The sequence below is a fragment of the Drosophila eugracilis genome, unplaced genomic scaffold (genome assembly GCF_018153835.1).
Source record: "Drosophila eugracilis isolate 14026-0451.02 unplaced genomic scaffold, ASM1815383v1 contig_2154, whole genome shotgun sequence".
Taxonomy (NCBI): Eukaryota; Metazoa; Arthropoda; class Insecta; order Diptera; family Drosophilidae; genus Drosophila; species Drosophila eugracilis.
Genome location: NW_024573038.1, coordinates 3,485,785 through 3,508,299, shown reverse-complemented (window position 1 = coordinate 3,508,299; position 22,515 = coordinate 3,485,785). Strand labels below are relative to the sequence as shown.

Here is a 22,515-nt window from a genome sequence, read left to right as displayed (position 1 = left end):
TTTTGTTCTAAGCACCATTTATATTGTTACCCATTTTATACTTTTAAAAATCTTAAAACACGATACAAATTATGTAGTCCAGTGTCCGGGTATATTTTTGTATTGTAGGAACCTGTCAACCGCTTATCCGACCATAAAACGATCGACAAGTGCCGTCAGGGTCAACGGGTGGCTAGTTTAACGTTTCGAGTGGCTTGTCTTGAGGCAGCGACGACTTACCTAGATCAGGAATCGAGCTAGACGGCTCCTCGCCATTGCTGCTGCTGCTGGTGTTGGTGTTGCTGCTGCTCGAGTTGCTGCTGCTTGAGCTGGAGGCGTGTTTGACCTTGGGCGGAGGCGGTGGCGGTGGTGGCCGCATCACCGTGTTGCCCAGGTTCGATTGCTGCTGTTGCTGTTGCTGTTGCTGCTGATGGTGCATGTTGCTGCTGTGCGCAATGTTGTTGTTGCTGTTGCCGCTGCTGCTGCTGCTGCTGCTAGATACGACAGGCGTGCGAAAGATGTGCGAAGAAGAAGAGCCGGCTGGTCCCGAGGACGAGGAGCCACTACTAGAACTAACACTGGCGATCACATTTTGTTGATGCGCCGGATGTTGCTGCTGCGATTGATGTTGCTGCTGAAAGTGGTTGGAGGCAATCACGTTTACGTGTCGCGTGCTGGTACTAACCACAAATTTTCGAGCCGCTGCCGTGGGTGGTGCAACACCACTGGAGATGTATTGCTGCTGCTGTTGCTGGGGAGGCGGAGGTGGAGGTGGCGGTGGTGGAGGAGGCGCTGGTGGTGCCAGAGGTGGCGTCTGCCTTTGCTGATATTGCGGATCCAAATAGGCTGAACCACCACCACGCCTTGCGATCACCGGGGATACAGGCGCTGATCTGGAGTGGTGGTGCAACGGTGGTGGCGACACCGAATGGCGACGAGCAGCAACCACTACAGTGGCTTCGTCGTACAGGCGGCCATCGCGGATCACGCGGACATGCTGCTGCTGCTGCTGTTGGTGGTGCAGCGGTGGCGGCGATTGCTGTTGTCGTTGTGGCTGCTGCTGTTGCTGCTGGTAGTGGTGCAGGGCCGAGGGACTGGCCGAATGGCGTCGCGACAAGTGCTGACTGGAGGGCAGGGTGCGGGTAATGATGATCTGAGGGGTGCCCGACGTAGTGGTCAGTAGAGCCGTCGTCTCGGGTGGGGCAGGTCGCGATGCACCACCCACCTGTTGCTGGCTGTAAATATGCTTGACACTGCCGCTCGTGGAACTGGTTGCTCGCTGCTGGACATACTCCACTCGCGGAGTCAAGATGACCTTCTGGGTGCCACCGGGGGTGGTCAGACCAGTGGGCTGGCGCGGTGGAACGGTCTGCACCTGAACGTGGGTGTATCGCTGAGGGGTCAAGTTGTTGCTATTGCTACTACTCGGCGGCTCCCGCTCCAAGTCGCGCTGTCTCTCGCTTTCCTCCAGATGCAGCATCTCGAAGTCAATGGGTTCGGTCTTGATTAGTTTGGGTGTGGAACTGGAAGTGGAACCACTACCAGATGATCCTCCAGACGTGGCCGCTGCTGCGGCTGCCTGGACCGCCTCCATGCACTTGAGTTTCTTCAACATGATATATCAAAATAGGGATAATCGCTCAAAAATATCAATCTGTCTTAGATATAATCTAAATATGTTGTATGGAAAGTTGCGTTTTGTTTTGTTTTGTTTTTTGTTTGTTTGTTTGTTTTGGATTTGATCCTGAATCACTTTTGCCTCACTTCTGCTGCTTTCTATCCTTGCCGATGCTTGCTCTTTTGTTTTTTAAAATCAGTCTCTTCTTCTTAACGCTTTTTGCTGTTGCTGTTGTTGTGGTATTTTGTAATTTGTTCGCTTCTGCTTTTGGATTATCAAAAAATTAGTTTTTGTCAGCCTTGAAAGTTGCATGAAAAAGTTATCCTTTTCTTTCTGTTTCTGTTTTTGTTTTTATGTTTCTTGCTTATGTTTTTCCTTGTATGCTATTGTATCCTAGAGAATTTGTTTGTTTGTTTGTTGTCCTTAGTCCTTACGTTTAGCTTAGCGTTGTTCCTATACCTGCCCACAGTTGCTTGATCATTACCATATGTCTAAATATATACGTTTGTCTCTGTTGTATTCTGGTTGAGGCTACTTCCGTTCACGATGAGATGAGTTCGACTGAGTTGCGTTGAGTTGAGTTAAGTTAAGTTTGATGATCTCGTTCTGAGAGTTCTGAGGCTGATTCCTAGTCTGAGTTCGTTTTAGTTGCTAATAATACTTGATGGTTTATTGTTTGCTGATTTATGCTTCTCCCGATCCACAGCAGCGTCTGAGTATGTTTGTAGGTATTCCTTTGAAGTAGCTATACAGGATTAAAGGTATATCAAAAATATATAAAATATATTCTTATAGAATTTTGAAAGCTAAACTTAAAACGTGAACCACTTACTTCTTTTAGGCAAAATAAAGTATATCCCTCGATTGATTGTTGAATTGATTGATGTATTGATTGATTAAAATCGTTGAATAATATGTATAAGAATATATATATATATATTTGATGATCGTATTTAGGTGTGTATAAGGTTTAATCTTTAATTTGTTTGTCAACAAATTGATTTCATAGTTATATATTCACTGCTTATATTAGTTTATATTTTATACAAGTTGCACGACTTACGAGATTTATTATTACGATTGGTTTTAGTAATTATATTCCAAAAATATATGAGTTTATTTTTTGTATAGATATTCCTTAAGATTTTGCACATGAAACACAACGCTTAAGTTGCCTTTTTGTTATTAACATTTAAACCTGAGCAGTAATTTTTGTTCACTTTGTTTTTTGTTTAGATTTGACTTTTCATTCGCGAATTAGTTTTTGTTTTAAACACCTCTAGAAAAATATAGTTGAATTGGTTTTTTAATATTATTTTAAGTATTTCTCTTTCACGGAGAGCGTTGTGTGAGCTTTGCTAGATTTTTAAGTGCCACTTTCCATATAATTTGAATATTATTAACTGCTTAAAGCTCAATTATGGTGTGTATTCACTTTGATTACAATTTGATTAACTTGTTCGTTAGTTGTTTTCGGCTCTTACACTTGTCTATGCTGACTCTTGACCTTTGGGCCAGGCGAACGCGGGGCGATTTTGTTTATTAGGAACAACTTATTGAAGCACATTGCGACGAGGTGACGAATGTTATGGTTCCGTAGGAATACTGCACAGCTGTTTTAGCGATGTCTCCGATTTTCTGGCATTTTTTCTTGCAACTTTTCTCCTCGATTCCTATATCGTATGGCCAACAGCTGAGGGTCGAATTCGAGTGGGTGGTTCGTAGCAACAGCTGGGCGCCCGGGAAGGTCGTTTTTGCTTTGCAGGGCGGAGTAGCAGTAGCAGTTATATTTTTGGAGGACTCAATGGTTCAAGAACAAGGACGAAGACGAGGTCGGGGGCAAGAGCACAGGAGGACAAGACAAGACAAGGCAGGACGGGACGGGACGGGACAGGACCCAAGCAGCTGTTCGGCCTGCACAAGGACAAGGACGCTCACGAGGCGCTGCGGATACGATACGAGAACGATACACGGACACGGTTACGGCCACGGCCACGGCTCAATGTGGCAAGCGCTTGGCGCCCTTGACAATGGGCTCTCGCTTATATAAGGGACCTTGCCGTGCTCCCATAATTATTGCACATTTTCCCGATAATATTCACTCTCTTTTATTTATAGATTTTTGAAATTTTTCCTTTGAAAATTGGTTATAAATTCATTCACTCTCTGCTCGGGTAGTTGTGTTTTGTATATTGGCTTAAATCGCGGCTGCTGGGGCTATATTCGCAACCGTTGCGTTGGCCGTACTTTCTCTGACTGAAACGGCAAAAGCTCAGAAAGCCAGAACAGAACCAGAAAAGAGCGACAACAAAGCCAGTCGGCTCTCGCGCAAAAAGCTGCACAATGAAAGTGAAATCCATATGAGAAATGGAGAGTACCAGGCTGCAAAGATGGAAAGAATCCGAAATCGAGTCTCTCAGCGAGAGAGAGAGCGACTGCGTACGAGGAAGCTGAGGCGAAGAATACAACAAGCAAAACATAAATAAACAAAAATAAATGCGAATGAGCCAGCCAAAAGCGAAAGATTGTTGTTAGCTTTTTTCATTCCTTTTTTTCGACGAGGGGTTTAACAATATCTGGACTGGGGCCGTTTCGAAGGGGAGTTTTTGGAGTTTTTTTGCCATAAGGGTTGCTGCTTATTTGGGGGTGGTTCGCTTTTCAGTTGGGGGTTCATTTATCGCCCCTCAACTTCCGTGTTTCGGGTGCGTATGAGTAATATGCGTGCCGAGAGATTTCCATGGGGTTGCCTTTTTTCAGTTGGTGTGGGCCTGGGTTGATTTCTCTGGGTTAGGGCAGGGTTACGCATTGAGGTAGGTTCTGGGTCTGCCCTGTAGCTGATGAATGGAGCTGGCCTGCCAAAAACAGGAGTTTTGAACAACAAATTTGTGTACTTTGAGGGCTTCAAATTGGCTCGGCTAATGTTGACATACATATATGTATTCCTTTATTGGCAGCTTGAAAAAAATATATAACTGCTATTTCATATGAAAATTTTATATTTTCAAAAATCGGTGACTGAATAAGAGTGTAGCTAGAATCAAGCTTCTTTAATGTATGATTGAATACTCGTAACTACGTATTAAGCCTAAGAATCTGAAAACTATCAAAAATCCATCGTAATCCCGTTACAAAATTTAATAGAACATTAATTTCGCCTACTTTCACCTGTCTATAAAAAGCAAACGCGAGCAATCATGTGACATTGTCAAAAGAAATGCATATTTTTTCGAAGCGCCATGAGATGATGCATCATGCCCCATAATTCCTCGTCGATTCGATGGCGGCCACATAGCGTAAGCTTCCGCAAACGTCAGTGGGGGAGACCTCCAAAAATACAGATATATATATATATATACAAATATGTACACAAAATAAACCGCTATTTACAAAACGAGCAAAGGCGATGACATTCAATGTGCGAATGTGTGCAGTTGCGTGTGCATGGCAACATTCAATAGCAGACTAATCAACAAACAAAATGCAACCTCACAAACTGTAACCATGTGGAAATTCACACAGGGAAAATATTGAAAATCGAAACAAAGTTAATATTTATCAATAATAATAAAAATATGAATAAAAGGAAGAACCAACAATTGTTAGTATTTTGCTTGTGGAATATTTGAGCTTTTGATAATCTGACTAAAAAACCTGTTAAAATTCATGATTATAAATTTATAAAAATTATGTTTATTATTTTATTTTATTTTGTATATACTTGAATGCTATTTGAAAAATTCAAACTACATTCTCCTAGCATATACTATAATTTCAATGTATTTAAGAACTTTAAAAAATGTTTAATAATGGTAAATCATATTTATTTGATTAAATGTTTACATGCTAAGGAATAAGTTTATTCAAAAATTCATTACAGTTCAAACTTTTTCTTCAAGTGCACACGCACACATATACTACGCAAAAAAGGCACACACACTTGCAAAGGCGGCAATGTATTGACCTTAACACTGAACGACATCGCACACACTTGCATTGCAAAATAAGAACTTGAAATAGAATAAACCGAGCGAGAGAGCAGTGCAAATAAAAAGAGAGAGCGCCGAGAGAAATAGACCACACGAGTGTGTGTTCAAGTTCACCCACACCAAGGCAACGCTAACAGAGTGTCTACAGTTGAGCAAGCAGCGCACTGTTAATGCTCTGTACATACTCTGTTAGATTTTCCCCCTTTGTTTTTTTGTTGGGGTCTCTGCATTTCTGCGGAGTTGCAAGGGGCGTTAGGTGGTGGGTGGGGATGGGCACTATTTGCTGGGGGTGTGGCTCGCCTCTAATGAGGGTTGCAACTCCAGACGGAGTTTGGCCAAGTGGAATGAGTCAGACAGCCGTGGCATGAGTCCAAAAAAGAGCTTATTCAGCAGGAAGGATAAGAGCTCTTGGGCTCGATTTTTATTTAAATAGTCAATAGACATAGGCATCTAATTTAGGGCTAAGTTACGCGCGGATTGCGAGAGTGAAAGGTCAAGGGGGCTCATTTTTCAGTGTTTTAGGCAAATAATTATTTTAAAATTTTCTCCACTTGTTTTTATTTGGTAGATCACATTTTTAAGGCTTTATAATTTTTAGTTTAGCAGATTGTACAGATATATTTTTTATTTTATTTGTGATTATGAAAATTGTCCATTCTATATGTTTTAGTCTTGCGCTTTTTTAAACATTTTAAACTTAATTTATTTTCTTTTCGACGTTAACTCTTTTTTCCAAACTTGTTTGTTGTTTTAATGTTTTTGATTATTTTCAAATTTATTTTAACTTGAGTGCACGGATTTTTCTTCACTTAGGTTTTAGAATTTTACAAATTTGACTAAGCCTTGGACAAAAAAGTGGAAAATTGTGACATTAGCTTAATGCTCAGTTTTGTAAAAGTTTTTAAAATAAAGTTGATTATTAAAAGAAATCTTTCTTTCTATAAATTCTTTCTAAAAATGTATTCTGTATTTTTTTAAATTCCAAAAACTTTATTTTTCCTTTAGATATATATAAAAGGAAGATTTTTAAGAAATTTATTTTACACACATTTTTTTGGCAAGAAATAGTACAGATAATAGAAGTAATAAATTTCTACCATTTCAAAAATGCATTTTAACTTTTTCTCATAACTTTCGAATAGTTTTATTTTCACAATATCACAAATTTTCATTTTTGTATTTCCACAGTTATTTAATAAATTTTCATATATTTTAACTACGAATATGGATTTGAACTTTTTAAGCACATTTAACATTTTAAATTTATCTGGAGTTTAGTTTATTGTTAGGTAAGTTAGATAATTCCTTTCAGATGCATCACAAATCAGGAATATTTTTCAAGTCCGTTAATAAATTACCACAAATGATTTTCACTTTTCTGCAAATGCCTCAAAGGGCTTTCCTTGCTCTCCCCTGGTTATTTGTATATTTTATTCACATAAATTGGCACACAAAGCTCTCACAACACTGCACTTAATCCAAGAAATGTTCACGTACAAAGAGTCCACTGACTCGGACGCATCCCGCAGATTCTTTCTGCATCCGCATCCAGAGGATTGCAACTTGGCCCGATCGAATACTACGGTTAGCAAACGAAAGTTAACCGCCGATTGGTAAGAAGATTGCGCAGAAGAGGAAGAGCGCTACAGAGGACGGACCGCGGCGGTGCGTTCCACATGACGTATTCAAAATGACTGAGACCGAGACTCGCGACTGCAAATTTTCGCAAAAGTGAAAAATTCTACTTTCAATATGAAAACGAACTGCGCTGCCGCTGCCGCTGTCACCGTCGACGACAACTGCGCTGCCCGGGCGGGAGTTGTGCAGCAGCAGCGCACTGTGGGTGTGGGTAAGGTAGGTCGTGGTATGGGAATGCACAGTGGGCACAGAGAGAAAAGAGAGAGCATAACACAGAGAGAGAGACAGTGATAGTGAGAGAGAGTGTGAGAGAGATAGCGCGGAAGGTAGAACCTGCAGCGAATGCAGAGAACAAAGCGGAGCAGAGAAGTCAATGTACAAAGCAGATTGGGGGTGCAATGGACGGCGCACATGGAACACTGGTGCGGACGTCTACGTCGGTACAGTGGGTGCTCGCTCAATACGATTGAAAATTGAGCTTTTTTGTTGTGCATACGCCTTAAGTCCTAAAAATATATGATTTACATTTTTGGATTAGACATTACATTTCTATAGCTTTGATCATCATGATACAAATTTACCTATTTTATCGTTTATTCTCAGAACTTTGATCACTCTTGGCTTTCTTAGTCTAATCTTTAACAAATCCACCACACTCTTCCGACAAAATACATTCATTATCAAATCAGTCTTAAATTGATATAATTCGAACTCTACAGATCTTAAAATTCGAAAATTTCTTAATATTGAATTATAACAATCCTTATAAGAAGAACAATCATAAGAAAAGGTATTTTTAATACCGAAGTGCAAACCGATAATGATTTTAATTCAACAAGGAACTTAGAAATTGCAACATATCATAGTGCACTGTACTGGGCTTTCGAAGCTTGTATCCATGTTTCTGGCCTGTTCCATAGATATCGTGATATCCCGCCTGGAGTGACTTGCCCCTTTTCGTGCTTCTTTTGGGGTTGCAAACTTTTTGGCATTCCGGGAGTTGTCGTAGCACAGAAATTAAAAATAATTGCAAAAAGTCGCCGAGTGGGTGGATTTCTCCGGCACTTCGGTACTCTGGTTATGGTTCTGGTCGTCGGTCCCTGTCTGTCTGGAATTGCAACCCCTCGGGCAACGAAATGAAAGCAAACTTCAGACTCTTCGACTTGGGGTGTGGAAAACGAGTGGGAATCACAGGAGTAGGAGTTGGGTAAGGCGGAAAAGGAGTAAGAGGACAAACGGTTTCCTAGACACTCGATGGGCTACATTTTGTTTGGTAAGGTCGATCCAAGGCAGAGATACTTCCTCCATCAGCTACGATTCTAGCCAACTCCGGGGGTTGCACTCTAATGGAGTTGGCTTCCTTTGTCTTTCTTGCTATTGGGGAAGTTTTAAGGGAATAGGCAGCACCTTGTAACCTTGATTTTCTTATTTGCCATGGTTGTTGACGAGCAGCGATTAAGTTTTCAAGAACTTATCATGCCTGGTTTTGACAACATTTTCGGAAAACTAAATGGAAAAAAACTTTTATTATAATCTGGTAGAAGTCTTTGTTAAACCAATTAGATCAGGCATCCAATCATTGCTATTGATATTTTATTGAAAGAGATTTCTGACGGATCATCTATGATGACTTTTCCAGAAAAAGAATACGAAGGGACACACCAGCCAATACAAAAATATCCAAAATCCGAAATATATTTTTAATAAGAAAGCATTCTTTACGTTTCTCGTATGCTAATTTTTGAAAAAAGAAAGCTAAATAAACGAATCCTTATAACCTTGGTACCCCCTTCGCAAAAATTTAAAAGTTCAGAATCTGTCATTTGGCGCATTTTGGAACCGAATCTTCCCCATTGAGGACCTCCAAAGGCACCGAGGGCACCTCATTGAGACACTGGCCCTGGCAGCCACAATATAATAGTGGCCAAATATCATGGTCAATGACAGCGTCGTGAAATTTGCAACTGCCAACACGTGGCAGGGGCAACCAGACACCACCACTTTTGGTACGCTGGAGGGGATGCCACCTTCAACGTAACCTGAGACGAACTACAAATCTCTCTCTTTCTGTCTTTCTGCAAAGAGCGGAGATGCAAAAGCGCATGTTTGGGAGCTGCAACGTTGCACTTGCCACACGGCTGCACGAAGGTTAAAAGAGTTTTCAGGGGCACTACGGGACTTACAACTGCTCTACCCGGCGAAGACCAAGGACCAAGGGCAAGGACACGCAGGCATGCGCATTTCCGCATTCGAATTCGGGTCCTTGGCTCCGATTCGGTTTCGTATTCGGATCCTTGGCTAGAACTGCCTCATTGCCAAGGTCCTAAGCGTGGTGGCGCCAGTGATGACGATTTTAGCAAAAAGTAGCCAAATGGTTTTAAAATCATAATTTGGTTTAGTGAAAAATTAAATCGCTTTCAGTTAAGACTTCGATAGGTTCTTCCGATTGATAATTATATATATTATAAATATGTCTAGTTTTAAGGAAATGGTTTTACTAGTTGAATAAAACTTTAAAAGCTGTTTTCGAAATTAACAAAATAAATTTAACTATTAAATCTTATATAAGAACTCATCTTATTTGAATTTAAAGTTTGAAAGGATGTACATTTGAATAGATTTATAAGGTTGGTCAAAATTTTCTATTAACTTTGATTAAATATTACTTAATACTTTTCTAGCTTTTTTGTAAACAAAAATGCTGAGATGGTTAAACTGAGGACAGCCGGCTGTACGGTGACTTTTGTTTGATGATGCAGCCGCCAAACTTCTGCAAATGACATTGAGTAGGTGGCAGGCAGAAGGAGAAAAAAACACAGGAAGTACGAGTGGGAGGTAGATTAATTTCAGGGCTACCCATTGCAGTTGTTTTGCATTTCCTTGACAAATTGTTAACTATATTCCCCCGATGCGGTGCAAGGATATGTGGCACACACGTGCCACCCACACTCACGCGAGCATTGAAATTCGACATTGCAACGATGGCCATTGAAAGGTCAGCACACACAAGTCCTTGTCCAGATCAGAACTAAGATGTGGAAAAAGTGAAACTACTACTAAACTTTCTAAACAAAATAAACATAAGAACAAATTATTAGCCTTTCAAACTATACTAGACCATTTGAAATTAGGATGGCCCCACCCAAAACTAACCAAATTTGAACATCAAACCCAAGTCTATTATTGGGTCAATGTGCGTGCACTGAACTGATTCGGCCAGAAAGCCAAGTCAAAGCGTAAAGTGGCCAAAAGTGTGCTATAAGTCAGTCGCCTCCAGAGAGTTCATTGAGTTGAATTTTCATCGGAAAAGGCAGAGCAGGAGACAAGGAGGCTCCAGAGGGTGTGTATTTTGGCTTATTTATGACAGAGGAGCTGGCAATAGGTCGATGACTCAAAGGAATATTTGAGTTCCCCTCTCGTGTTGGGTTCAGCAAAAGTTTATCCTCTGGTCCTGCATAAGCCTCATCCGCTAAGCACTGCTTGATTATAGAAATTAAGATATTATGCTTTGGGTTAAGCTAAAATACGTTTTTTTATTTATTGTGTTAACATATTTCTATGTAAGAAAACAACATTTTTATCTTTAAGAGAATAAATTTTTTTAGAGCGTAACATGCCTTTGAAATCGCCTTTCGAGCTGCCCGACCTCATCAGTGCTGTTTATCCTGTGTTATTATTCCGAGCAGCAAAAGGTGAATCATTGTTCCATAAACTCCCACTTTTCGACTCCATGCACCCAAACCACCTGATGAGTAAGCCAGGGAGTTTGCGGCCAATGTTGTTGAACCACCGCGGGGCCTCTGTCCGTTGCACCTGACACGCACTCCTGGATGTTAAGGAATAGATTTTAAATAAATGGGCACGATGTGAAAGTTCAGGCGCCAGTTCAAAGTTCGTGTGGGATTTGGATTTTCTGGAGCATTAGTCATTCAGTGTTTACCCCTGTCAGTGTGGGAATCCGAATTCAGGTGTCAGACAAAGAAAGAAGGAATGATTTTTACCTCAGCCTCAAAAAAACACGTCAGGTTTTGATTAGTTTAATTCGTTACTTTATTGGATTGTAAGAATTATCAAAATAAAAAGTCAATAACGATTTTCTTTTCTTAAATAGACAATATTGAAAAAATAATTTAAGAATTGAGTTTTAGTATCTGTGCAGATAATCAAGAGCGATTAATTCAGGATGAGAGGTCCGAGGAATCTAAAAAAGTAAAAATAGATAATGGTTTGGTTTGTGTCTCTCACTGATTTGTACTTACTAATCGATGAATCCACTTGAACTTGCCACGAGAATATATAATTAGTCTGAAGGGTTCCTCGGACGTGACACCTATATCCTTAAGAGTCGCAATAAGGGAAGACACATAAGCTTGGTAAATTTTAATATCCTGCATTGGAGTGTAAAAAGCTTGCAACTTTGGGCACGATCGAAGCACTTGAAGGAAGCTCTCTCCATCGAATGGAGGAGGTTTGACTTTCTCATTAATCTTTTCAATATTTTGTCCGTTTTGCAAAATAAAACCAAAGAGAAAGCCCTCGACGTGGCTGTTAGTATATGCAATATCCAAAGTTTTAAGCTTGGGACAATCGGGAAAATTTGTAAATATTTCACAGCTATTTAATGATAGACTCTCCACTTCTGGCCAAATCATCGAATGAGGCATTTCCGAGGGCATTATAGCTATGAAACGCGCCGTCAGGCGTCTAAGATTAATAAGTGGTGCACAAATCTCGAGAAGATTTATTGGCGGTGGATGGTAAGGATTCGCGGAATCGATTACCAACTCCTCCAAAGCAATCAATTTTTGTATCTGACAAACTTAATAGATAAATTTCATGATTACATCAATGCTTTGAAAATGGCTGTTTGAATCCTTTTAATGAGTTTAATTACTCATAACTTACCTTCATCGAACGTGTAATTAACGCATGTCAACCTTTTTAGATTAGACATTTCCGCCACGGCTTCGAATATTTTTTTTGGATCGACAAACGGACGAATATTAAGTTCAACCGATGTCAATGATTTACTAATGTTTTTCAAAAAAATCTGCACACCTTCACAATTATCTCCGAAAACATGAAGTTTAACAGTTTTTAGGTTTGGGCAGTACTTCTCTATAGACTTAGCCAACTCATCATTCCAGTGGGGGCTATTCATATAATAGTTAGAAAGTTCTTCAATAGTCGATCCACATTCCTTTACAATAACCACAAATAATTCGAAAGTTGCGGAAAAAGGTTGGAAAATCTTATATTCAAGCCGGCTGTGGTAGGCAAATGCTTTTCCCAAATATTCATGAGCCTGGGCCAAGTGCAGTTTATCTGTCAGATTCTTTAGTTCCCCTAATATCAGATCGAGGACTTCAAATGGCAAATCGATGAGAGTCCGCTGTTTTTCCATTGCAAAGCTTTTCCCTCGAACGTGGAATGCAAACTGAGAAAAATAGCAAGAGTATCGCTAAATTTAGGTTCAGTTCAGAGAAAAGCCAAAGAGAAATCAAGAGAGAGAAACTGAGAAGGCGTTTCCAGATTGTATGGCTCTCAGTTCACAGATATTATTAACCTACATTCTTTCTGCACTTTTATAAGTAATTAGAAGCTTTTAAAGTTATTTTTCTAACAAATTATATTTTAAAATAGATCATTTTTGGCAGGACAAAACATTTTAATAATACAATTTAAAAGTCTAACATTACTTATTTAACAGAATTTACAATTTTCTTGAAATATACAATTTAAAATTGAGCAAAATTTATTTATAAATTTCTATCAGTGACAGTTTTCCAGTCCTCAAAATCTGTACAGGTACAGCGTATGTATAACTCCGGGATCTGAGGTCCGATGAAGCTGGAAAATATTAATGAAAAAAACGAAAACTGTATGTGGTAAAAAGTTTGGTATATTGCACTCACAAATCGCCGAAACCATCTGAGCTTATCTCGGCAGTACAAGATCAGTTCGAAGGGCTCTTTCCGCATTGCTGCATTATCCTTGAGAATGTCCACTAGGGAAGTAACGAATCCTTGGTAGATTTTGATGCCCACCAATGGAGTGGAAAACAATTGCAATTTCTCACAGCTACGGATCACTTGAAGGAAACTAGGACAATCGAACGGTGCCGGCTCACAGCTCTCATCAATTTCCTCGATATCTTTACCGTTCTTCAGAATGAAACTGCAGACGTATCCTTTGATTCTGCATTTGCAGGATTTTACATACAATATTTTTAGCTTCGGACAATCGGGTAATACTGTGCTGATCTCACAGTTCTGCATTTTTAAATCTTTCAAATTTGGCCAAATCATGGGATGAAAACCGTCTGGTGGGGATATACATATGTTGCTCACGGTTAAACATCGGAGATTTGTCATTTGTCCACAAATCTGCAGCAGATTAATCGCTCTACATCTGTAGCCCCTGCCTTTGTAGTCGAGTTTTAGCTCCTCTAAATTAACTAATTTGTACAGCTGGTTTACTGGAAAATGATAAGAATATGCAAGGAATATAAATGAGTCAGAAATCTAAATAAATACATGTGTATATAAAATTTAACAAAAATAATCGTACTTGTATTTTTTCATACCTATTCCTTTCCCTTTAAAATTTCTACTTTTAAGCTTTAAAGCATTTTAAAAATGTATATAAACTTTATTTCTTTTTTTTAATTTAAAATTAATATATTTAGCAAATAAGGAGACTATTTACATCATTTTAGTTTCAATTACTTAAAAGTAAATATTCAAAGTAAAAAAATATTTATGTTAGGAAGAAACGAGCAGAATAGGAGCCAAAACAAAGGCGACAAACAGTTGGAATGGCGAAATATGAAACATTTACCGGTTGATATCGCATTACATTTTCTGTTGTGTTCGTTTAACCCATTGAAAACTCGGGTCACTTGCCTATCGAATATTGTTTATATATTTTGTAATCAAATAAACAATAAATTCCTACTTGTAGTAGATTCAAAGAAAGTTGTACGTTAAGTAATAGTAATAATTATAAGGCAATAGTTGCATTTCAGTATAGAGACATTTTTTTAATTTTCTTTAATTGTTATTTTTGGCCAACTAGGGTTAATATTGTTTCTTACTAAGGCCAATAATGATTGATTGTGTCGAGTAAAAAGAGAGTTAAATTGGAAAGAATTAGGCGATTTTGTAAACATTTTTTATAATACAAACCTCCTCTGTCAATGTATCCTTCGTACAGCAATTTCCTCAAGTTTTTCAGCTCTGCCAAGGCATTAAGTACCCTAGGCGATTGGCAACCGTCGTTCAGTTTTATTTCGACCGATATTAATGAATTAGCCATATTCAGCAGAAATGATTGAACACTCATCGTGTTCCTCAACGTAACACTAATGTTCACCGATTCCAAGTTAGGGCAGTTCTTTGCAATTGATTTGGCCAACAGATCGCTCCAGGTGTCCGATCCACAGATGAACTCCACAATGGAGGAGCCACATTCCGTCAGGAGAACACGATATAGCCGAACCGGAAAATATATTTTTGGGGTAAACCTCTTGTAATCACTGCGGCTGTGGTAGGAAAATGCCTTTCCCAAATATTCATGGGCCTGGGCCAATCGAAGTTTGTCTCTCAGATTTCGCAAGTTCGTATATATCAGGTCGAGGACTTCCAGCGGCAAATCGGTTATAGTCCGTGGATTTCTCATTGCAGGTACCCATACCCTCGAAAGCGAAGGGCAACGAAGAACTGAATAAAAGTTGACGGCGGAAAGAATGTTTACCCATCATCCAAAGAAGAGAAGGTACGGGGAAGATCAAAAAGCTTTCAATACCCATTGCTTAAGCAGCTTAAGGTATATTCTATTTATGTCTATGTAGAGTGCCAGCTTTCTTTACAAATTTACAGTATTTTCAGTCACATTTCATTGACTTTTAATGCTAATATATTTAGTTTTCTTAATATATTCTTTTGTAAAAAATCAAATATATATTTATTTACTTAACTAATTTGAATTCTTAAAAAAATTAATTATTAAAATATCAGCACTCCATGGGCATTCAAATAGAATATTTTAGTCAATAAGTCTGATTAGCCACTTTTTAAGTAATGATCAATCAGTTCATCATCAGGGGTCGGAAGAAGGTGGAAAGGAACTTTATAATAATTCATATGTACATATATTCTTAAACACTTTGGCACTCACCAATCTTCGGAACCATTTCCACTAAATAATCATACATATAACCAGCTCAAAGGAATCCCAAGTTGGCAGTATATCAACTCCAAGGATTCCAAGCCCAGCCACATCGCTGAATAAGCCTGTTCAAACGGCATTATATTCATGTGCACCTTTAGAGCTCGAACATTATTTAGTGGAGCACATATTCGTTGCAAGCTGACAGATGGCTTCTCTCCTAAACATTATATTCGATTCCTTTGAATATAAAATCAAGAACTTCGAAAGTAAATCGAATATGGTCCGTGAATTTTCCATTTTTCTCGAGAGCGATATGCGAACTGACAACTGTGTCATACTGTGCAAAGATAAGAAGAGAGCCATTGCATGGGATCTGAGAGGGAAAACATTGGTTACTCTTTTAACAGTTCACTGACATTGACATCAGAACAGCAAAGACTTAAAGGGCTTTTACTTGCTTTCCCTGCTAATTAGTTATAATTGTCATATAAAATAATACATAATTGGCACATAATATATATATATATATATGTATATTGATAGACCGAAGCATTGCCCAGCTTTTCAGCGAATGGCGAAATACTCATACATCGTGTAGAGAGAAAAGTGCATTCGCGAACGGAGAGAGGGAATCCGTAAAGAGCTAACGATTTCTCTTCGCTTGCAATTTATTGACTGCTCATTATACTGAACATTTCACCATTACACTTGAAACTATCATAAGAAAAATATAAGAGTATTTACTTAAAACAAGAGGAAACATGTTTTACACAATTTTAAAATATTTATTTTGCTAGTGGAAATTCCCAAAGCGCCACCTACTGTCGGAGAAAGCATGCTGAGTAACTGATAGTGACGACACTGCCCATGTGAGGGCTTGTAACCTAAATTTCTTCATAAATAGCGACATAATGTTCAGATTTGCAAAATCTTTGGTAGATCGATCGATACACAAAAATATGTTATACAAGGTCAAACGAAGGCGTTCATAATAATACTATAGTCGCCACAGTTTGTGGGCGTTAGAGTGGGCGTGGCAGGATGAAATAAACTTGCGCTGCGTAGGGACCTCAAGAATCATCATGATTGATCTCAACTTTATATCTGTTATAGTTCCTGACATCTCAGCGTTCATACGGACGGATGGCTCAAAACTCAATCAAGCTTATTTAACATTGAAACAATCGCACGTCCCATCAACTGGCTTAACATTATATATAAGACCATTGCTAGTAAATGAATTATCACTTTTCATTTCCAGGAATTTCCCTTCCTAATCGGACATGTATTGCCTTTAAACTCCATAACTGGTGTCTTGAACTTACACGCCTGAATTCCTTTTCCTTAAATTACTTGCGAATTACACTGTTACATTCTTTCAAAAGATTTATTTTACAATTATTAGAGAACTTCGAACGGCAAATCGATTATTGTCCGTTTCTTTTCCATTCCAAGTTTTTGGTATCTTGGATTAAAGTTGACTGAAATCGGCTGGTGAATTTCAGCAAATAATTTATTATATTCGAAGTTACATTATAATTATATCCAACATAAAATTATTTTAGTTTATTTATTTTTACATTCTGCTCAGTACCCTCATACAGATCGATCAACTCAGCATCAGGGGCACAACGAAGCTAAAAATAACGGATTTTAAAATATGAAACCTCTCCATCTTCGTACTTACTAATTTTCGGAAGCGTTTCCACTTAATACGCCTACATATAACCAATTCGAATGGATCGTCTTGGGTCACTCCATTACCCTTAAGAATTTCCAAAATAGTAGACACATAGTCCGAATAGAGTCTTATATATTCCATTCGAGTATAAAAACTTCGCAATTTTGGGCAGGCCTGAAGTATTATGAGGAAGCTATCGGCATCAATTGGTGGGTCGAATTCTTCATACAATGTTTCGAGATTTCTTCCGCTCTCGAGAAGGAAAAGGAAGGCGTTACCTTCGTTGTGTAATATGGGATGATGTATATTGAGGAATTTGAGCTGAGGACAGTCTGGGAGTTCAGGTGGTAATTTGCACCGACTCAAATTTAGGGATTCTACTCTGGCCCACGTTGCTAAAAATGGCTTTTCATACGGCAATATTTCTACATCAGACACATATAAATCCCGAAGATTTGTCAAGGAAGCACAAATCCGTATTAAGTCGACACGAAGTTTCGATGAATTACTACGATATTCGATTCCCAGCTTTTCCAGGGCTATTAGATTCTCTAAATGGCAAACTAAAAATAAGGAATAAAATTATATTTAAGCAAACAATAAAAAACAAAATGTAAATACAATCTTGATCCCTAGTCTACCAGTCTACCAGTCTTCTTGTCTCAAAAACCTTAAGAACTAATCATTTTATTTCAAAATGCTAATTAATTATATTTGATACCAATTGATTTTGTATACTTTTTGCAGTCGAGTTGATAAGGGGATAAACACATTTTTCAAAATACTTACCACTTTCATCAAAATTCCCTCTTATAGAAAGTTGCTTTAGTTTACTCATTTCACTAACCACTTTTAAGATTTCAAAAGGGAAATCATCCCTTTGGTTCAGAGTAAGCGATGTCAGGGAATTTTTCATCTCCTCTAAAAAATGCTGAATGCTCTTACTATCATGCGTGTAAAAATCAGTCGATAATGATTTCAGATTGGGACAGTTCGGCACTATCGCCTGGGTTATAAGATCATTCCAGTAAATGCCCCTGCCTCCGAAGCATATTTCCTCAATTGAAGTGCCGCACTGTTTTATAAGAAAGGACCACGATTCGTCAGTTAACTCTGTACTCGGCTTAAGAGTCCTGAACTCATTGCGACTGTGAAGAGCAAAAGCTTTTCCCAGATTGTTATGGCTCTGGGCCAGGTCCACTTTATCTCTCAAACAATCCAGATCGTTGTATATCAGATCGAGAACTTCGAACGGCAAATCGGTTATTGTCCGAGGGTTCTCCATAGCCAAGCTTTTCCTTTGACAGCAAAATGCGAACTGAGACATGAAATCCATCGTTCGAATAGAAAAATGCATTCGCGAATCAAGAGAGGGAATCCTAAAGAAGCTTTAGATTTCTCACCACAATTCATTGTACTTCCGCACTTAGTCTGGTCATATTAAATTTAATGAAAAATCATAGAACTATCATTGGAAAATCAAATCAGTTGAAAAACGAAAAATAAATTTTCCTTAAAAAGATTCAGCTACGATTCCCTTATTAACGTATTAACCTTACCTAACTATTTCTAGCTTTTTCAGATCGTAAACTTAGTTTAGTAGATATAAAAGGTAAATAAATATCTAATCGTGGATTTTCTATTACTTTGAAGCGATCTTCGAACTAAGAACTGTAAGGAATACGAAAACACTTGAGAAGGGTATTTAATTTATAATTAAAAAAATACTCATGTTTTTATATATTACATCATTTATATATGTATTAACTAATAATCTATTGAATACTTTCATACAGATCAATCAACTCAGCGTCAGGGACCAGACGAAGCTAAAAGTGATCATTTTTAAAATATGAAACATCTTTATCTTCGGAACTTACTAGCTCTTGGATGCAATCCCAGTTATAAATGCTAGTTATAACCAATTCGAATCGATCCTCCCGCGTCACTCCATTTTCCTTAAGAATTCCCAAAATTGTAGACACGTATTCCGGAGAGAGTTCTATATCTTCCATTGAAGTATAAAGGCTACGCAGTTTTGGGCAGGCCCGAAGAACTCGAAGGAAATCTTCGGCTTCGAGTGGTGGATCGCAGCCCTCGTACAATGTTTTAAGATTTCTTCCGTTTTTTAGGATTAATTTCAACCCGTAATCCTCGAAGAAACATATGGTGTAATTAATGTTCAAGCTTTTAAGTTTTGGGCAATCAGGTATTTCGAGGTATTTGCATTGAATCAAATCCAGTGTTTCTAACCTGGCCCATATAGATGAATTTGAATCCTCAAACGGCAGAATTTCGAAATTACTCACACTTAATTCACGGAGATTCTTAAGTGGAGCACAAATCTGTTGTAGATTGACAGTATGTGTCTCTAGTACACAGAAATTATCGAGTTCCAGCTTTTCCAGGGCGACACACGTCTGTATATAGTGCACTACAAAAAATATTATTTCTACGAGCTGAACTACATGCAACAGTGATGGGTAAAAACGAAAAACACCAACAAAATATCAAATTTTTGTTGTTTTGATATTTTTGTTGTTTCTGGTTATTTTAATATTCCTGTGGTTAGTATTTCAATAAAATTTATATCAAGTTTTGCAAATTAAATGGAAAGAGTACTTAAAGTTTCAGAGATTTTTAATATATTTAATAAGGAAATAACTTTTTCTAAGACTTACTATTTTCGTCAGGATATACATTACACAAGCATAGCTGTTTTAATTGGGAAATTTCACACAATACTTTCAAGATTTCTAATGGAAATGCATTTTTAAAATAACTTTGTGTTAATTTAAGCGATAGTAGGCAATGTTTCATCTTCCCTAAAAAAGACATAATGCTGGCACTATCATCCGCGGAAAAATAAGTTGATACCGATTTCAGATTGGGGCAGTGCTTCACAATCGACTCGGCTATAAGGTACAAACTCCTTTTTTCGCAATCTAATTCCTCAATTGATGTGCCACATTCTTGCACAAGAAAGGCCCACGATTCGTTAGTTAACGCGGTACTGAGCGTAAGAGTCCTGAACTCATTGCGACTGTGAAAGGCAAAAGCTTTTCCCAGCCTGTCATGAGTCTGTGCCAGGTTCACTTTATCTTTCAAGCACTTCAGTTCTTTGAATATCAGATCGAGCACTTCGAACGGCAAATCAATTATGGTCCGTGGATTTTCCATTACAAGCTTCACCGTCGAGAGCAAAATGCGAACTGAGAACTGTTTCGTGTAGTGCTAAGAGAAATATGCCCCACCATACACTGAGAGAGGAATTTTGAAAGAGCTTTTTGACTCTTCGTTTAGAGTTCACTGACCACACCAGCGATGATAGGAAAGATTCGTTTTCCTTTAAATTTTACTTAAAATATATATTTCTAGTTTCAAAAATGCAATTTTACAAATATGGTAGTTTTTTTTTATATTCCTAAAAGTAATACTGATGTACAAAACTTTACAATTGTTGTACTAAAAACTAGACAAAAATTGACCATAAATACAAGATTTAGTGGACTGCAAAATGTTATTCTCTTCAGCTGCAAGGCCTATTTGGTAATGAGTGTTTTTGTTTGTATACCAATGGAACGGCAATGCCAACAAGATACGGAATTTGGGAAAATTAGTGATTCGTTTATGGCTTTGATATTCAAGGTTTCATAAGAAATTTAATGAAAATCATAGAATATCAGATCAGTTAAAAAACCAAAAATAAATGTTACAAAACAGGACTCAGCTACGATTCCCTTATCAATCTATTAACCTTACCTAACTTTTTCTAGCTTTTCCAGATCGTAAGCTTAGTTTAATAGATATAAAAGGTAAATGAATATCTGGTCGTGGATTTTGGAAGATCTTTTTTCTTTCTTTAAAAAGATCTTCGAACTAAGAAATGAAGGAAAGCATACAAAAACCCTCTACAAGGGTATTTCAGAAAGCATACAAATAAAGGTTTCTTTATTTAGAGTTCCCACGACGTTTTTATTTCCAATTAAAATAAAAAAAAACTGATGTTTTTATATAATACATCTTTTATGTAAGAACTAATAATTTATCGAATTCTTTATACAGATCAATTAACTCAGCATCAGGGTCCAGGCGAAGCTAAAAGTGATAATTTTTAAAATATGAAACATCTTCATCTTCGGCACTTACTAGCTCTCGGGTGCAATCCCAGTTATAATTGCTAGTTATAACCAATTCGAATCGATCCTCCCGCGTCACTCCATTATCCTTAAGAATTCCCAAAATTGTAGACATGTATTCCGGAGAGAGTTCCATATAATCCATTGTAGCATGAAAATGTCGCAGTTTTGGGCAGGCCCTAAGTACTCGAAAATAATCATCGGCATCGAGTGGTGGATCGCATTCCTCGTACAATGTTTCGAGATTTCTTCCATTTTTTAGGATTAATTCCAACCCGTAATCGTCGATGAAACAATGGAAGGTGTAATAAATATTCAAGCTTTTAAGTTGTGGGCAATAAGGTATTTCGGGGTAGTCGCATTGAATCAATTCCAGGGTTTCCAACCTGGCCCATATAGATGAATTTGAATCCTCAAACGGCAGAATTTCGAAATTACTCACACTTAATTCACGGAGATTCTTAAGTGGAGCACAAATCTGTTGTAGGTTGACAGTATGTCTCTCTAACATACCGTAATTATCGAGTTTCAGCTTTTCCAGAGCGACACACGTCTGTATATAGTGCACTAAAAAAAAATTTATTTCTACAAGCTAAACTACATGCATTTGCTATTTTTGAATTTATTGAGGTTTCTTGTTAATATTATATTCCTGTTGTAACTATTTTAATAAAATTTTTATCGAGTTTTGTATATTAAATGGAAAGAGCACTTAAAGTTTCTGAGATTTTCAATATTTTTAATTAGGAAATAACTTACCATTTTCGTCAGGATATAGATAACACAAGCTTAACCGTTTTAATTGGGAAATTTCACACAATACTTTCAAGATTTCTGAAGAAAGTTCATTTTCACGTGAATAACGTTGCATTAATTTAAGCGCTAGTAGAGAATTTTTAATCTTTCCTAAAAAAGACATAATGCTGGCACTATTATCCTCGGAAAATTCAGTTGATACCGATTTCAGATTGAGGCAGTGCTTCACAATCGAATCGGCTATAAACTCATGCCAGTGCGAGCTCGCTCTTTCGCAATCTAATTCCTCAATTGAAGTGCCACATTCTTGCACAAGAAAGGCCCATGATTCGTCAGCTATCGCGGTACTGAGCGTAAGAGTCCTGAACTCATTGCGACTGTGAAAGGCAAAAGCTTTTCCCAGCCTGTCATGAGTCTGTGCCAGGTTCACTTTATCTTTCAAGCACTGCAGTTCTTTGAATATCAGATCGAGCACTTCGAACGGCAAATCAATTATGGTCCGTGGATTTTCCATTACAAGCTTCGCCGTCGAGAGCGGAATGCGAA

At 38.1% G+C, this 22,515-nt stretch overlaps 6 protein-coding genes across 7 annotated transcripts in view; all 6 read right to left on the bottom strand.

Moving 5' to 3' along the window:
* LOC108108489 (ecdysone-induced protein 75B, isoforms C/D) overlaps window positions 1–3,261 on the bottom strand; it is a 106,427-nt gene extending 103,166 nt beyond the window's left edge. Inside the window, exons 1-2 of the mRNA XM_017216544.2 lie at window positions 2,430–3,261; window positions 220–2,342 (exon numbers count right to left, since the gene is read on the bottom strand). Of these exons, the coding sequence (XP_017072033.1) occupies window positions 220–1,594 (1,375 nt within the window). The 5' untranslated portion in view covers window positions 1,595–2,342; window positions 2,430–3,261. The remainder of the gene's footprint in view (window positions 1–219; window positions 2,343–2,429) is intronic.
* Window positions 3,262–11,365: 8,104 nt separating this feature from the next.
* Window positions 11,366–12,625, bottom strand: LOC108108416. Its single transcript, XM_017216469.1, has 3 exons — window positions 12,127–12,625; window positions 11,481–12,040; window positions 11,366–11,422 (listed from the first exon to the last, which is right to left on the bottom strand). The coding sequence occupies exons 1-3, from the start codon at window positions 12,623–12,625 to the stop codon at window positions 11,366–11,368; spliced, it is 1,116 nt and encodes a 371-aa protein (XP_017071958.1).
* Window positions 12,626–12,832: 207 nt separating this feature from the next.
* LOC108108441 lies at window positions 12,833–14,924 on the bottom strand. Its single transcript, XM_017216494.2, has 3 exons — window positions 14,409–14,924; window positions 13,137–13,699; window positions 12,833–13,071 (listed from the first exon to the last, which is right to left on the bottom strand). Exons 1-3 carry the CDS (start codon window positions 14,899–14,901, stop codon window positions 13,015–13,017), a joined length of 1,113 nt encoding a protein of 370 aa, XP_017071983.1. The 5' UTR covers window positions 14,902–14,924; the 3' UTR covers window positions 12,833–13,014.
* Window positions 14,925–16,656: 1,732 nt separating this feature from the next.
* Window positions 16,657–18,371, bottom strand: LOC108108456. The gene is made up of 3 exons (XM_017216510.1): window positions 17,864–18,371; window positions 17,081–17,637; window positions 16,657–17,030 (listed from the first exon to the last, which is right to left on the bottom strand). Exons 1-3 carry the CDS (start codon window positions 18,357–18,359, stop codon window positions 16,950–16,952), a joined length of 1,134 nt encoding a protein of 377 aa, XP_017071999.1. The 5' UTR covers window positions 18,360–18,371; the 3' UTR covers window positions 16,657–16,949.
* Window positions 18,372–18,736: 365 nt separating this feature from the next.
* LOC108108469 lies at window positions 18,737–20,265 on the bottom strand. 2 transcript variants are annotated; one of them, XM_017216527.2, is made up of 3 exons: window positions 19,756–20,265; window positions 18,955–19,508; window positions 18,737–18,903 (listed from the first exon to the last, which is right to left on the bottom strand). In XM_017216527.2, the coding sequence occupies exons 1-3, from the start codon at window positions 20,252–20,254 to the stop codon at window positions 18,850–18,852; spliced, it is 1,107 nt and encodes a 368-aa protein (XP_017072016.1). In that variant the 5' UTR covers window positions 20,255–20,265; the 3' UTR covers window positions 18,737–18,849. The 2 variants fall into 2 exon arrangements, with proteins under 2 accessions (XP_017072016.1, XP_041674218.1); XM_041818284.1 differs by lacking the exon at window positions 19,756–20,265 and having other exon boundaries at window positions 18,955–19,551.
* Window positions 20,266–21,047: 782 nt separating this feature from the next.
* Window positions 21,048–22,493, bottom strand: LOC108108458. Its single transcript, XM_017216512.1, has 3 exons — window positions 21,973–22,493; window positions 21,224–21,780; window positions 21,048–21,172 (listed from the first exon to the last, which is right to left on the bottom strand). Exons 1-3 carry the CDS (start codon window positions 22,481–22,483, stop codon window positions 21,101–21,103), a joined length of 1,140 nt encoding a protein of 379 aa, XP_017072001.1. The 5' UTR covers window positions 22,484–22,493; the 3' UTR covers window positions 21,048–21,100.
* Between the last annotated feature and the right edge of the window lie 22 nt (window positions 22,494–22,515).